Here is a 16955-nt window from a genome sequence, read left to right as displayed (position 1 = left end):
TTAGGTCGTCCCCCGTAGCCAGTACCAGGTCGAGCAGCGCTTTGCCTCTCGTTGGCCCATAGACTTCTTGAGTCAGGTAGAGGTCATCCATGCACGAGAGAAAGCTTTGCGACCGCTGGATTTTGCTGAGTGATCTTCCCACGAGATGTCCGGGTAATTGAAGTCACCCATGACAACCAAGGTCCTGGAGCAAGCGGCCTCAGCCAGTTCCCAGGCGAACTCCTGGTCAAGCTCAGGACTTTGGGTGGGAGGTCTGTAGTAGACTCCCACTGTTGTGTCCCCTGTGCCGAATTCCCCACAAATTTTTACCCAGAGGGTCTCTAGCTGTCCATGCCGGTCACCAACATCAGCTTGCAGGGACATGTAGCTTTCCTTCACATAGAGAGCTGCACCCCCGCCCCTTTTGTCAACACAATCCCTCCTGTACAGGGTACAGCCCTCTACACCCGTGGTCCAGTCATGGGTGGAGTCCACCAGGTCTCCGTTATCCCAATGATGTCATAATTCTTTGCACTGAGCAGGAGGACGAGCTCGTCCTGCTTGTTGCCCAGGCTCCTGGCATTAGTGTACAGGCAGGCAAGTGTGCCCTTGGGGGCTCTTGCCTTGCCCACAGATTGTGCCAGGGCTGGGGCAGGGGTGGGCTCCCTTAAGTGCCTTGGTCCACTGGCTTTGCAAGGGTCGCTCTGCAGGCCAGCAGTGGCAGTAGTCCCCCATCCCCCAGCGGGCTCAGTTTAAAGCCCGGTGGAGCAGGTCAGCCAGCCCGGCTGAGAAGAGCCTCCTCCCCAGGGGAGAGAGGTGGAGGCCGTCTCTTCCCAGCAGCTCGCTGCCTCTCTCGCCAAAGAGCGGGCTGTGGTCATGGAAGCCAAAGCCTTCCCGATGACACCAGCGCCGCAGTCTTTGGTTCACCGCGTGGATCCTCCTCTCCCTCCTCAGCCCATAGCCCGAGACTGGGAGGATCAATGAAAACACCACCTGAGCTCCCAGACCCCTAAGCCCCGCTCCCAACTCCCTGTAGCGCCTCATGACCTGGCTGGGGGTGCTCCGAGCCGTGTCATTGGTGCCCACATGAATAAGGAGCGTGGGGTAGTGGGCCGTGGGCCGGAGGAGCTGCGGGATCCTCTCCGCAATGTCTCGGATGTGGGCCCCCGGGAAGCAGCAGACTTCCCGGGCTAAGGGGTCAGGGCGGCAGATTGCCCCCTCGGTGCCCCGCAGGATGGAGTCTCCCACAACAAACACCTTTCGGTTTGTCTTGGGGAGAGTGGGGGCAGTAGCTGTGATTGAGCCTGGGCTGCCTGCGGGAGCTGACAACTGAGCAGGCTCTGCTGGGGCTGCAAGAGGCGTGTACCTGTTGCTAAGCTCCAGCGAGGGGGGGGGGCCTTGGTGCAGCAGGCCTTGAATCCCATCCTATTCTCGTCCGCCCACCCCTGTAACCTGTCTAGGTCTGATTGTAGTCTGTTGCATCCTTCCACTGTGCCCACGTCCCCCCACATCTTAGTGTCATCAGCAAATTTGAACAGGGTGCTTTTTACCCCCTCATCCAAATCACTGATGAAGATGTTGAACAGTGTGGGCCCGAGGACCGAGCCCTGGGGGACCCCACTGCCCACATCCCTCCAGGTTGAGAAGGACCCATCCACTACCACCCTCTGGGTGCAGCCCTCCCGCCAGTTGACGACCCATTTGACTGTGTGGGTGTCAATACCACAGCCCCCAGTTTCTTAATGAGAACAGGGTGAGAGACAGTGTCAAAAGCCTTCCGGAAGTCCAGGAAGATCATATCCATTGCTACCCCTGCATCTAATGATCTGGTGATCTGATCATAAAAGGCCACCAGGTTGGTCCGACAGGACCTGCCACTGATGAACCCATGTTGGATGCCCCTTGATTTGCAAGTGATGCCCAGTACGCTATTGACTTTTTTGCAGCAAAAGCATACTGTTGACTCTTGTTCTGCTTTTCATCCTCTGTAACCCCCAGTCTCTTTCTGCAGTACTTCAGCCTAGTTGGACTATCTGCAGTCTGTACTTCTGCATGTGATACTTCCATCCCAAATACAGGACTTTGCATATGTCCTTACTGAATTTCATTTGAATAATTTCAAACTAGTTCATGTAGGTTATTCTGAGTCCTATCCCACTCTCCAGAGTGTCTACAATTCCACACAACTTGGTATCATCTGGAAATTTGGTAAGCACACACACAGGCCCATCATACTATAATTAATAAAGATATTAAACAATACCCAGGGCACACCTCGGGTAATCCCACTCACTACCTCATTGCAAATGGACTTTGAGCCACTGATGACTACTTGTTGAACATAACCAACCACTTATGTATCTACCTTAGTCCTTTCACATAGACTGTATTTCCTTAGCTTACTAGTGAGAATGTTGTAGGAGACGGTGTCAAAAGCTTTGCTGAAATGAAGGTATGTGACATCCACTGATGGCCTAGTCCTAAAATTTGTGTCACTATGTAAGAAAGTTTATAGGTACAAATGCCAGAGTCAGGACAAAATGATGTGCAACTAGAGATCTTTATGTACAGATGCAGTAGTTTGCATGTACAAAGGGTTTAATACCATTTTCTCTAACATATCAAAGGACTAAGATTTTTGGGTCCCCCCCTTCTTCTAATATGGATGGTCTCTCACATGTTCCATAATAGACTTCAGACCCAGCCAGGTCTCTTCTGCAGTTGGGATGATTTGATCGGCTGGCAGAAGAAAACCATAACGACCTGTGTCTCGCAACTCAAAGGCAAAAGAGTACTTGATGCCAAAATTGTAGCTCCAATCAATGCTGCCTCCACTGGCTTGATCTGAAAGAGAGAGACAGACAGACAGACAGACCGAGTGAGAGAGAAACCTCACTGAATAGATACTATATTGAAATGGTATGTATCTGTGTCCACCTCTACCAACTAATGAGTGATATCTATCTGAGCTGAGAGTGCTTAGTACAATGTCTGGCCCTATACAAAGAAGTGAAACAGTTTAGTAGATTTGCATGTGCATGGCGGCTACTGTACTGTCGTCAGCTTTATGATGGTAACACAGATATGGAACAGGCATTAGGTCTGCCTGTGGGGGATCAAGTCAGGTTGATTGGGCAAAGACTCAAGAGTAGCATTCTTACATTAGTGCAGGGGGTTGGACCAGAGGATCCTTGAGATCCCTTCCAGCCCCGTGATTCTGCCTGACTGATGGTGTGATCCATTCAATGCATCGTTACACAGGGGGGCCTTTTAGTGTGTTGAAGTCCCCACCTAAAGGAATGGGGAGTGGGCCCTTCCATCAGCATAACCCAGCAAACTCTGAATTGCTAAATACTCACAGATAGTTGAGCATATGGTTCCCACTTTAAAGCTGGTGCCATGCAGGGAAGTCAGAGCATTGGCAGCAGCTTTCCCCACAGTATCCTAGAGGGGAAGAAGCATGGATGAGTCAGAGAGAAGTTTTATTAAAGAGATGAAATGTTCAAACTAAAAAAAGGGAGTGTTTCACCATCCTGATTTAAAGAAGATCCAAACTGATTGACAGCTTACCCCCAACCCACTGAAATACAGTTATGCTAAACATACTTATTTCTTAACTGCTGTCTAGCTGAATAGTAAAGCACTCACAACACCTATAATATATTGGGATTCAAGTTGCAGGCAGACTGAATTATAGGAATGACCTTATTCGATCTTTCAGTAGTTCATCCAGTTCAATATGCAGTCAGCAGTGGCTTTAGAAGGAGATGCAACAAAGCCCCATAGTCAGTTATGGAATAATCTGAAGTTTCTTCCTCACTTCCAACAGCTATTGCTCAGTTTATGTGAGAAACACGGTTTCTTCAACTACAAAAAGGATTTGTTCAAGTACAAAAAAGGTCTGTTGTAAAGAGGAGGGTGATAGACTATTCTTTGTGTCCTCACAGGACAGGAAAAGAAGTAATGCTCTTAAATTGCTGCAAGGGAAATTAATGTTAGCTATTAGGAAGGACTTTCTACCTCTAAGGGTGGTTCAGCACTGGAACAGATTACCTAGAGAGGCTGCAGAATCTCCATTCTTGGACATTTTTAAGTGCTGGTTAGACAACTGCTTATCTGGGATGGTTTAAACAGGGATGATTCTGCCTTGAACAGGAGATTGGACTAGATGTCCTCCTGAGGTCCCTCCCAGCCCTAGTTTTCTTTGATTATGTGATTAATTGATATTCACTTGATTAACAAAATTAATATTATTTTTATCCTTTTTATAATGGTCAGTGTTTTCATAATGCAGGAAGATGAGACAGGAAGGAAGTGTGGACTAGATCAGGAATGTGTTACTGTACTGGGTGAGAATGCTCCCTGTTTATATATGACTAAAAATTTCCTTTTTAAAGACATTTTGTGGTGCAACATTTTCATTTCAGTTACATGTTCAGCCCATGCTTTCTGTCTTGATGACTTCACATTAGCACTTGATTAACACTTATATGTAGAAAACAATATAAGAGGAGGGCTTAGGATCAAGAAGCCCTTGTATCTCACCAGTTCTCTGTAATCAGCTGGTTCGGTGCACTTATACCCATAGGGATACATCAGGAGCTGGGAATAACTGTGGATGGTGAGGAAGGCTTTGATGTTTCCATGCTTCTTGATAAAATCTACAATAGATTTTACTTCCACTTCAGAGTTGGCATGGGGTCCATGGTAGGAGTCAGAACAGCGTTGATCACTGGATCCTGGACCTGTTGGTGAAAGAAAGAGCCAAAAGGCTAACTTGTAACACCAGAATGCAAGGGGATTCAAAGCAGACTGACACAAAGATGGAGTTGCCAGGTATCTTCATCGAGATAGCTAAAATCAGGTCTGCTGTAGAGGAAAAATAGTATACTGGGAGTTGCTACAAAAACACTTACACAGAGTAAGAGTGAGTTAGAGACATATGGTTATCACTTACAGATAATTCAAACACACTTTTTCTCATGGACAATCAAGCAATAAGAAATTCCTTTTACGAGATGTGATAGCTATCACATTTTAAAATTTTTATTTCTGCCTTCTTTATGATGTTGACTCAGCTTCTCATCTCAGTTACATAATTGTATACCTGGAATACTTCCACTGTCTTCAGCAAAATCACCTTGGATTTATACTAGTATAATAAAGATTAGAATGTGATCCAATAACTTTTAAGCAAGCAGCAATGTATGAGTTGCTAATTCTCCCTGTCACAGTGGGTGCAGAAACACAAATAGAAAAATAAATATATTTGGAAATACTTGATCTTATCCATCTAATTTTATTTTAAAAATAGCAATATAAACCTTCCAAGTTAATATATTCAGTACTAAAAATAATGTATTCACCTGAATCCCTATTGGCCATGCTAATGGGATCAGCAGCTTGTGAATATGTAGCAGAACTCAAGCTGGATTGCACTGAAGGAGGAGAGTTGGACCACACTAAGTAAAAGCCCCTAAACCTAGCAGATTTGTTAAATGCTCTCCCTAGCCCGGCATACTCAAGACATTCAGCTGTATGCTTTTTTATTTCTGGGGTTGCCTTCCTGTGAGATGAGGAATCTATTTAAAAGGAAGGGAAGTAGCTTCCATAGTAACAACTGGGGCTGATCCTGCTTGGAGCAGGGGGTTGGACTAGATGTGCCTCCTGAGGTCCCTTCAACCCTCATTTTCTATGATTCTGTGATTCTATCTGTAAAAGAAAATTCTGCTTCTACCTCCAAAGCCTGCATCCCAATTCCTGTTTGGATCAGCTCCAACACACAAACTCCCAGCAGCCTTGGAGCGTGTCTTCCGCCACATACGGTTCTAAAACAGAGACATCCTGGTTTCAAAAGGAGCAACAGGTGGCAATTATATTAAATTTTCTAATCAGAAATAGTTGTCATTCATCTATAAGGGATGGGCCAAAAGAAACAGTGGAAGCTCTAGTGAATGTAGGGTAGGACACAATGGTGGGGTTTTTGTGACCCCTCTCTTTGTATGATTCATGATAAAATATGTGTTTGCTGAATGTGTTTTCCTACATGGAAACTTTATGAGGAGGCTTAGGAGATCATCTCACAGCCCCCAAAATCACCCCATTCACTTTGGAGATGGAAATAGTTACACTGGGTGCCTCTACACATTCATCAATAAGCCATAGTTACTATGCATTAAGCATAGTACTTGGATAACCAAGTACTAAATCAATGTGCAGTACCGGGTGCTACTGCACAGTAGTGCTGGTCCATGGGTTTTTACAGATGCTAACTGCACAGTAGCCTAATACTACTGCACAGTAGCATATTAGCATGGGATTTACTCGGCACACTACTGTGCAGCATTATTAAGCTACTGCTCAGTTAGTGTCTTGTGTAGATGCACGTACTATGATTACTCACCTTGGCATGAGAGTAAACATATCCATCAGGGTTTGTGACAACCAAAAGGAAAATATCCATTGTGTCTAGCAGAGACGTGATAGATGGATCGTTCCCATACTCAGATGCAATCTAAGTGGAGACAAAGTACATTCCAATATGATTATAACACTAGTTTCTTTTCCTTTACATATACCCAGTCAAAATTATGTACTGGGGCTGGACTGCACAGGGTTGGAGTTGTGAAACTCAGCAACATTTCATCAGTGCCTTAGTAATTTTTAGCAGAATTCAGGCTTTTGTTTAAAACTAATTGGGTTTCTTTGGCCTTTCTTTTAGCAAAGATAACTGTCCCAGTTCAAGGCTCTTTCCATGAGTCTTCAGGCTGAAACAAAGACTCTGAGAGATGTGAACTTTCCCCATTCACCTCAGTGAAATCTGATGATGACAAATAAGGAGAAGCACTTGAAAAGTCATTCTCTCATTCGAGGCACCCAATCTCCAGTATTTGTTCTGACTGTGTCTATTGTCTATGTCCTACAAACGTGTAGAGGGAGTACTTCAAACGGAGAAATGGGAATCAAGATTCCAGGAGAATATTCCTACACTCTTGCTTGAAACATGGGTACAGGTAAGTTTTTCCTTCAAACATAGGTAGCAATGGGTAATATTCAGCACCCCTTCGAGAACAAAACAAAGTCAATTGTGTTGGAAATGACCTTTTGAGCTGTCCACAGTGCTGTGGCCTGGGTGACCCACTCTCGGGCATGGATACCAGCATCAAGCCAAATAGCAGGACGGTCAGGTCCTCCAGTGCTGAACTGCCAAATGAAAAGTAAACTTTAAGATCATTCACTATCATGTGTCCTCCACCCCTCACAGTACCATTCTTTCTTTTTGTATCTGAACTATTTGAAATCACTGACAATGAACAGGTCTGACTGGAGTTACACGGTATTAGATTAAGGTAATAGAATAAAGAATCAGATTCAGTGATGTCACTTTATACCACTAATGTTTAATTTGCCACATTTTAGAAGTTCATTCTCGCTACATCAGCTTTCTGTCCTCTATGCCTGTAGATCAGTGGTTCTCAACCTATTTGCCACAGTGGGCCACACTTGCAGCTCTCAACGTGTTATGTGGGCCACACCCACACAGCTTAGTTTCTGGATGTGTCTACATGTGCATTAGACCCGGGAGCAGTTTACTCCTGGGCAGGCATCTACACATGTAGAGAAGCAGGAGCAGATTTGCTGCTCATGGCAGCAAACAGCTCTCACTTCCTGGGGCCCTGCAGTGGGCTCCTGCTACCACCAGGGGTGAGCTCTACCCACCCCCTCAGTGCTCACCCAGGGGCTGGCAGGGAGAATGGGGCCAGGAGACAGCTATCTCCTAGCCAGGGCTGGGACATTTCTCCCTGCCCCAGAGGGCTGCCTGCTGCCAAGGAGGCAACAATGTCCCTGTGCCCCAGCAGCAGGGAGCTCCGTGCCCCAGCAGCAGGGTGCTCCCAGCCCCAGCTTCCTGAACGGGACAGGGGACTTGGAAAGAGCTGCAGGAGAGAGGTGCATCCCAGCCTCCTGCCCTGATCTGCTGGTGGGGCAGCTAGCAGGAATTCCCCACCCAGCTGAGGGCTCATTACTATCACCCGATCAGGCTGTGGGGCTGGGACCTGCCCCTGACTGGAACAGTTCCCAGCTCCCACTGCAATTGCGGGGCACAGGCTGGAGAGCTTGTTCCCTGCTCAGCTTCGTGATGACACAGCTGGGTGGGGAACAGACGAGAGAGCCTGTTCCCTGCCCATTTCCGCAATCATGGGCCAGAGTGAGGAACAGGATCCCCATCCCCTGCCAGCAGAGAGCTCCCAGAACCAGCTCTGTGACTGCAGAGCCAGTGCTGGGAGATAGGGATAAGGATCCTGAGAGATAAGGATAAGGAGATAAGGATCTCCCAGCACTAGCCCCATGGCCATGGAACTGGTGCTATGAGATAAGGATCTCCAAGCCCCCGATCACGATCTCAGAGCAGGGGGGTTTCAAGCTCTCTGCTGCAAGGGCAGAGGGACATAGTCCTTTCCCAGGCTCTGATGGCAGAGCCCACCCTGGCAGCAAGCAGCTCCCGAGGGTAAGGAGCAATCTCCCGCCCCCTGGTGGCCAGCTGACCAGGAGCAGATTTACTTCCAGTCAGGTGTCTACATGAGCACTACTGCACAGTCAGTAATTGCAAGTAAATTTGCTACTCGGATTTGCAGGTAACAAATTTACTTGTGATTAGCAATGTTTATTGCGCAGTAAGCACATGTAGATGCACATACTTACTGCACAGTCAACTAGGCTACTGTACTTTGCAGTAAAGTGTCTTGTGTAGATGCATCCCCTGTGCATCTATTTAAAAATTGTTTTAACAGGATGCCACATGGGCCGCAGCAGTGGGCTGATTGGGCCACATGCAGCCCACGGTCTGTGGGTTGAGAAGCACTGCTGTAGATGAAAATATTGGCTAAGTACAGACAGTCAAAAAGCTTGAGGCTGAATTGATTCAATCCTTGCTGGTTAATCTAAACTGCATAAATTGAACTGATAAGCAAGTAAACAGACATGCATTTTTGATTCTGGAAATGGAGCCGCATGCCTGCAATGGCCCACGTCAGAAGCCACAGTGTGCTAGAGCATGCCTACCTGCTTGGATGGAGCAGACAGTTTGGGCCAAGCTGTGAATGGGAGTTTGCGGGGGAGAGGCAAAGCATCCTGGGATGCTGGGGGACTGTGAATTAACTTGAATCTGGACAGAATTTCAATAAACTGATTTAACTGAGGTGGCTTCAGTTTAGAGGTGGGTGAAGTGATCTCTCTCAAGAGTAAATTGGATGCTTATCTTGCTGGGATCCTATGACCCCAGCTGACTTCCTGCCCTTTGGGCAGGGGGCTGGACTCGATGACCTCTCGAGGTCCCTTCCAGCCCTGATGTCTATGAAATCTATGAAATCTATGAAATACATAAAAATATGTAGAGATAGAGGCAGACATACGCACTTTGGGGAAGTTTTGGATTGCGCGGGATTAAAGGAGTATAATATCATTATTGTTATCTCTGCATAGGAAAGGTACCTTGAGCACATACAAGGGCCGCTTTTCATAAGACTCTCCAATCTGGAGTTTGCTCACAAGACCGTGGTACTCAGCTGCAAGATCATCTATTGCTTTGTAAATCTAAAATGGAAAGTAACAGTAAAGTAATCAAGAGAATTGTATTGTACGAATGCCTCTTAAAATACTTTTTCATCATTCAGGACAGCTCCAAATCTCACACCCCTGACTTCAGTGCAGCCAGTGCTGCTGCTCATTCCTACATCCAAAAAACAATGCCACATCATCAAACTCTGTTTACTTCAGGTACTAGTTCAAAATTGCTTTTCCCATTTTTTAGAACTTCCTGATGATTCAAAAGCTTTGTCTCCACTGCACTGGCTGCTTTCTGCCTCTGGCTATTTCTCCATTCACTTTCCACTCTCTTCTGGAAACACCTCTCCTGTTCCTTATATGGCTGCATTTTTTCTTTCCCTCTGTTGATTGTCTATCATCTTTGATGCCAAAATTTTCTAATTCTTCAGAGAATTTTGAGATATAGTTTATCTTGGATAATCCACATAAAAAGCACTTTGTCCTGTGTACTTTTGAGAAGGGGATCCCCTCATTATCAACCTTTTTGCTTTTCCACTTCTGCCCTCCAAAGCTCTGTTTCACAAGAGGCATCTCCCTTAGCTGAGAAAGGTTAGGATCGGCTCCTCCAGAGCTCAACAGTGTCACTCTTTGTTGGCCAGAGTGAGGTTCCTGCATGGTACTGTGTCCCAAGCCAAAGGCCTAAGCCTTCATTCCTGGGGTAGCATGCCAGCTCTACATTGATCATTAAAGCAATTTAAGTCAGTGTCACAGAAGAAAACTGTATGAAGTCATTTTTCTCACACACTTAGTGGGCCTAATGCTAATCTCAGTCATGCCAAGATAAAGCTGCAGTTATTCTACAAATCTTTGGCGCTACACTGGTGAAAAAACAGCTCAAGTGAGATCAAAATGAACCCCTTTGTAACTGGAAAAGAAAGTATACCTAGAGTTCAAACTGTATAAAATAAGGATGAGTTATATGCCATTTAATAGCTGTCTATCACAAAACAAATCTAATACAGGAGCCCACTTTTACATACTGTAGCCATACAGTAACTGCAGCAACAGGTTAGGCCACATTTACCCAGGAATCCAGGGTCTTGCAGCACCAGAAGAGAGCACTTAATGCGATTAGTCCTAGCCTAATAGTGTAGGACCCCGGGTCATAAAAGAGATCTTGCAAGCCTGAATTAAGATGCATTGATAGAAATAAGTGGAAACCCAAAGCTGGAATAACAAGGGTTCTGCAGGTCAGCAATGAGGATTACTGGCAGAGGTTGTGAAGCAGATAAAATGTGTTTGAGTGGAATAGCTGGCAAAAGAAGGAGAGAATACACGCTCTTCCCAAAAGGGTGAACTTGAACTACTTACGGCGTCTAAGGAATGATAAGCTCCATAGTTGAAATTACTGTTACTACGTTCCCTTCGTTGGTTAGAGATCATCTCTTGCTTTTCTTCATTTAGTATAACCTAAAACAAACCATCCAAATTTAGGGAAAAACCTGGGGGTTTTGGCAGGATTATAATCAAGTGTCAACCTCGGGACATTCCACAAAACTTCTTATAGACAATCTCAGGTACTACCCAAACTGCAGAATAGCTGTTTCTGCTGAATTAATCTATAAAACAGATAACATCATTGGTAATTTAAATCACAAGTTTACGTTCTAGACCCACATTCACGATGAATGAAGATAGTGTTGGCAGGTCTGGAAAAGGAGCATGTTGCTACTGCAGAGAGTTAATACCTAGTTAGGTCTTATGTTGGAACTGCTCCTTTAAGAGTTAGGGTTGTCAGCCCTCCAGGATTGCCTGCAATCTCCAGGATTTAGATATAAATCTCCGGGAGATTGCTGAGGGTCACCCGGGAGATAAATGATAGGGCATTCATTAAAATAAACATAAAATGTTGAATCTGATTTATACAGTAGTCCAGGGGATTTTAAAATGCAATAATAATATATATTTGCCTTCCTGACATAAAGTTGGCACACCATAATCCATAACTCATATACCCAAGCACATTGGCACATTCACATTCGGGAAACCTCCCAGAATAGATCCAGAGTTGGCAATCCTATTACAGGTCCCTCAGTTCTGTACCCAATGGAGAGATTTTTTTTCACATGCTGCTGTTGGGCTGTCATGGTCTGAGAGGTGCCAACATCATTCTTAACAAAACTGGTTAAGTTATGAATAACCTAGTACATAGTCTACAAAGAAATGGAAAGGGAGAGCTGTCCATATGAAGGAAAGAACTTTGACCAGACCCTGCAATACTGAGAGCTACAGGTTGTGAGATCAGGAGTTGTTTTTCACAAGATTTCAGGATAAATCATGCATCAGTGAAGTTTTTCTACCTGCACATCTTCAATCAGAATAGAGTACTCGATATTGTGGTACCCCAGGAAGGCTCTGACTGCTTGGAGGCTGCCAAAGGGGACCCGGATATCCACAGGAAGTGCTGGGTTTGAGGGGTGCAGCCAGAAATCAAGCTGAAGAGAATAAAAAACGGTCAGGCAGTCGTTTTTCTTAAATATTTCTTAAAGCCTTCAAGACAGACAAGGTTCTTTGGGTAAATCTGATCTCTTTTATTAGACCAACTCAAATAGTTGGAAAAATTCTTCTTTGCAAGCTTTTGGGTACAAAAACCCGTTGTCAGGTTGATGAAGAGTGTTTGTATCTGAAAGCTTGCAAATATATTTTGTCCAACTATTTGAATTAGTCTAATAAAATATATTGGATTTACCCAAAGAAACTTGCCTGCCTATGTCCTTAGACCAACACAGCTACAACCTATACCCCTTAAAGCCTTGAATGCAACTCTTATTTAGCATGTACCATTTCACATTTACAGCATAATCCATTATCTTCCTCTCAAATGACTATATAAATAATAGTTAATTTGGCCTCACAACACCCTTGTTACAGGTTAGTGTTGTTGTCTGCAGGTCACATGGAGAAGAAAGCGTCAAAGAGAAATTAAAGCCAGCATTTTAATTAACTTCTACAGCATATGTGGAAATATTTAATCCCATTTCTGTTATGACTACTCTATTTTCTCCTTCCTAGCACCAGCTTTAAAAAAGCTCCATATATACTATGTGACACGAAGCACATTACTTTTGCTTCTTTTATGTTCCTACGTGCTTTATTTTGCATATATACTATGCCAGTTAATGCACTAGATTGAGTTTAAATAAATAATAGTGATAATTTGTCAATGGTGATGAAATCTATAAACCTTATTTTATGCTGGGCTTGCTTTTTTTCAAAACACAAAAAAGATATTAACTAATTCAATCTCACAACACCACTAAGAGACAAATAAATTATTATTACTCTCATTTAAAAATGAGGGAACTGAAGCATAGGGGCTTCAAGTGACTTGCTTAAGGTTAGGGGAGATCAGACATAGTTCTACTCTGGGTTCCCAAGCAGGTGCGGTGAGGACTACATCGAACCTCTTTTAGTCCAATGCTTATTACTTTTTTATTTTTTTGGCAATGCAGCCCATATTATGGTACGCCCTTTCCAAACCTAAAAGGAAGCACAGTCATGCTCTGCAGAACATATTTTGTATTAAAAATGCCTGGGGCAGATCTAATGACACACCTGAAGATGTTCCAGTGTTTCCAGCAGCTGTAATTTGTCAATCTGGTCATCACTGCTTGCCCTAATTCGAAGAACCTGGTCTCTATTTAGAAAAAAAAAATAAACCTTATTCATAGTTTATGGGAAACAGACGTAATTTAACGAACTTGATATCATTCTTTATGAGATTATATGGCAAAAGCATTGATATACCTAACTATCCTAAAAGTAACCAGGACTCATGGTAGAGGTGATATCTTTTATTAGACCAACTTGATTTTTGCAAAAAAAAAAATCTTTAATTGCAAGCTTTTTTTTTTTTCTTTCAAAAATCAAGTTGGTCTAATAAAAGATATCACCTCTACTATGAGTCCTGGTTGCTTTTTTCCTCTACACCAATACAGCTACAACCAGGATACCTAGCTTTCTAACACGCATTTGACAGTACCACACAATAGCTTGATTTAAAAAACTACAAAACTGACATGACCCTTCTTAAATGGATTAAAAAGGAGACAACTAATAGGTCTCTTAATTGTAAAGGAGGAATTGTCATTGGACAGGTGTGTTTTTAGTAGTGTTCTTCAGGAATCAATTTTTTTGCCCTTTGCTATTTACAATTTTTATCAATGACCTGAAAGCAAGTATTAAATAATTCCTGATAAAATTCACAGATGAAACAAGGTCAGGGAAGAGTGTTATATTAAAAAGAATGCAAATCACTGAAATAGACTGGTCTGAATTACCTGATGTGTTTGGCACAAGCAAACAAGATATTTTTCCATGTAGAAAAATGCATGATCAATCACAATAGAAATAGAAAATGTCAGCCATACTTACAGGATAAGGAACTCGGTCCTGGAAAACAGCAGCCTTCACAAAAACTGAAGGATCAGTATGAAAGTGAGATTCAAGCATACTGCTATAGCCTTATTTCTGATTTGATAGGTATTGGGACAATTTACCAAGGGCTGTGATGGATTCACAACCCCTGGAAATGTTTCTATCCAGATCAGATCTTTATCAAAAGGCATAATCCAGTTTAATCACAGCTACTGGATGTAAAGCAGGAATCAGTTCAAGGAAGTCCCGTGGGCTGTGCTATGCAGAAGCCAGACTTGAGCTCTTATGACCTTAAAAATCTATTAAAATCAGCTCTCAGGTATGCTGCTACATATATTGTAGTCCTTTATTATTTTGAGGGAGGTATTTGTTATACGTAGAGGTTTGTTCACTCGCCTCTGGTGTCTATGTCCCACATCCTAGTGAACAAACACCACATTTCCCACCATATTCTATTCAGGTTCCTATGTACTCAGTGAGATTTCAGAGCAATATGCCTGGAGAAGATACATTGTAATTTACATTTTAATTTAGTCTCATATTTTCTATGCAAATACATTAGTTAAACTTTGTATCATGAGATTATCGTCGTTGCTGCCCTCGCTGGGTATTATCGATGTGTTGTCAGGGTTGAAATTTCAGGGACTGCTGTACTGGCAAAAAGTCACGGCCAGGAGATCCCAACCCAACACCAGCCTTGTCTTAAAGAATGACCACAGGCTTAGTTTGGTGGCAAAGGCATGGCCCTAATACACTTGTGATCTGACACACTGCGTTTATGCCTGTGACAAGGTATTGGCACACCACCATGTAGGCTTTCCTAGGCCAATGCAAAGTTCCCATAATTTCTACTGATCCTTTTATACAGTGATCAAAACAAATTACATATTACATTCCACTAATACGTTGAATATCTTGAACTGCCTTGTACCATAGGCTTGTTCAACATCCAGACCTCGTGTTCCTGTTCCAGTGTTATCATCCTGGTACTGGACTATTCTATACCTTGTACAGCCATCTCCTCCTCATCTCCCGACAGGAGTGCGTATCTGGCCCACATGCCAAGTTTTGCTTATGTGAGGAGTTCAGGCAGTAGTCAGGTTTACTGATCAGGCCTACACTGGCCAAAGTCTTTAGCAGAGCCTTTGTGTGAGCAATATGCATACTGATCAATGTTTCAGTGAAGCCTACAGAGATATTTTCAATACAAATTGCTTAGTATGTTCCTAAAAAAAAGATTTAACGATTTATACAAAAAAAAGATTCTTCAATGAAACTAGCAAGAAAAAATGAACAGGTTATGCAATCTTCATGCTTGAAAAATGTGGCTGAATCTGAATTTTGCAAAGGTCTGGTACTGAAAGGAACAGACAGGTGGCAGACAGTGCAAACACAGACTGGTTTTTGTTAAAAGTTTTGCTCAAAGATCACAAACGTTCAGCTCAATCCTGGGGGCACGTTTGAGTGAACTTGCAGACAGATCGTAATTTTATGTTAAAACGACGTGAAACTTGGTATATTCAATTGACTTTTACTTCTTTTCCCTGCCTTACTAGAATTTCAACCCCCACTCCCTTCCCCCCGCTTCCCCACAAATAACCAAAACTCAAGGGGCTGTGAATAAGAGATAGTCCTGTATCAACAAACTGAACCTCAACACCCTTGTGCACTGAAATGAGATTCTAATTGCTTCATTGGAAATTGCTGCTGTTTCTAGAAAGAGCTGGGTCAAATCCACAGAACTGAACGTTGTGCATTGTTGTGTGGTTCAGATCCAGGTCCAGATCCACCCTTTTGAGACTTATCCCTCCATGCAGTAAGGTAAAGCAAAAGCCGTAGCAAGCTTGAAAGTTCAGGAAATTTGGATCCGTACCCAAACTCTGCAGCCTGGACCCATCTCTCTTGAGAAATCCGATCAAAACAAAATAAAAGCTTTCTTTCAAACTCTTGAACACCAAAACCGTCATGTTTCTAGGGCATTAGCTATAAAGTGTATCTAAATACATTATATGGCTTTTAGTCCTTTTGAAAAACTGGGGCATGTCCACACATTCATGAATGTGCCTTAGCTACTGTGCATTAAGTTTAGCACCTCTAAGATGAGGTATTATATAAAGGTGCATTAACCTGTGCTCATGCAGAGTAGCAAAGGTGAATGAGTTTTTTGTGACATTTAATGCGCAGTAGACTAATTCTACTGTGCATTAGCATGGTTTCTGCTGTGACATTAATGCGCAATACAATAGTCCACTGTGCATTAAGGGATCTCATGTAGACACACCCTGGGTATCACAACTGTTTCATGATCCCAGTGGAAGTGTTTACGTGTCACCGTACAGCGACATAGTGATGCGCTACATCGCTATATGGTATGCTACAGTGACATAGCAATCACGTGGGTCTACACATGATCGCCAGCTATGTCACCGTTGTGGTAATGTAGCTAGTAAACCTAACCGTGTGCCACCCATATGCCACAATACGGGCGGCTACTGCGCCATGTTTTAGTACTTCCCCCAAGCGAGTACTAAAACACAGCTCAGTACAAACATCGCCCTACAGCGATGTGTAGACATGCCCTCAGAGTAAAAGGTGAGGTGCGCAGGAAGGACCAAGATGATATTTTGCAGAAGCTGATCAATAATGAAAAGCAAAGCATGTGCCTTAAACTGACTGCATTAGCTAAGAGTCTGGAACAAGGAAAAATTTCTGAAAAACATGTCCTCTGAAACAGAGATCTTCTAATAAAATATAACTCACCCAGAAAATGTTTCCATGCACCAGGCAGCCCCAAGGAGGGCGCTGACAAACAACAGCAGTCTCATGTTAGAAGGACTAACCAGAACCAGGAGATTGGTGGTCTAGCAAGCTTGTATTTATATAGGCTTCTCTTCCTGGAAAGTGATATCTGAATCCCCACATGAATAAATTCCCACATATATCATAACTCTCAAGGTCATACACAGATAGGGACTTAATTTCTCCTCTCAGGATAT

General features: G+C 43.5%; 1 protein-coding gene across 1 annotated transcript; it reads right to left on the bottom strand.

Annotated features, from left to right (window-relative positions):
• Positions 1-2635: 2635 nt before the first annotated feature.
• Positions 2636-16784, bottom strand: LOC149865414 (carboxypeptidase A2-like). The gene is made up of 11 exons (XM_090046271.1): positions 16720-16784; positions 13138-13219; positions 11883-12017; positions 10894-10992; positions 9469-9570; positions 7081-7182; positions 6383-6493; positions 5717-5807; positions 4525-4724; positions 3339-3423; positions 2636-2823 (listed from the first exon to the last, which is right to left on the bottom strand). Exons 1-11 carry the CDS (start codon positions 16782-16784, stop codon positions 2636-2638), a joined length of 1260 nt encoding a protein of 419 aa, XP_089902397.1.
• Positions 16785-16955: the final 171 nt, after the last annotated feature.

The sequence above is a fragment of the Crocodylus siamensis genome, chromosome 4 (genome assembly GCF_052110815.1).
Source record: "Crocodylus siamensis isolate JL-2025a chromosome 4, ASM5211081v1, whole genome shotgun sequence".
NCBI lineage: Eukaryota > Metazoa > Chordata > Crocodylia > Crocodylidae > Crocodylus > Crocodylus siamensis.
This window is presented reverse-complemented; position numbering and strand designations above follow the sequence as displayed.

Bases quoted from the DNA above. Each gene is read 5' to 3' on its own strand.
- LOC149865414 (XM_090046271.1), bottom strand. From the start codon at position 16,784: ATGAGACTGCTGTTGTTTGTCAGCGCCCTCCTTGGGGCTGCCTGGTGC. The intron at 9,571-10,893 runs GTAAGTAGTTCA...TTTCCATTTTAG, and splicing joins CTTATCATTCCTTAGACGCC to ATTTACAAAGCAATAGATGA. The intron at 7,183-9,468 runs GTACCTTTCCTA...TTCATTTGGCAG, and splicing joins GGCCCTTGTATGTGCTCAAG to TTCAGCACTGGAGGACCTGA.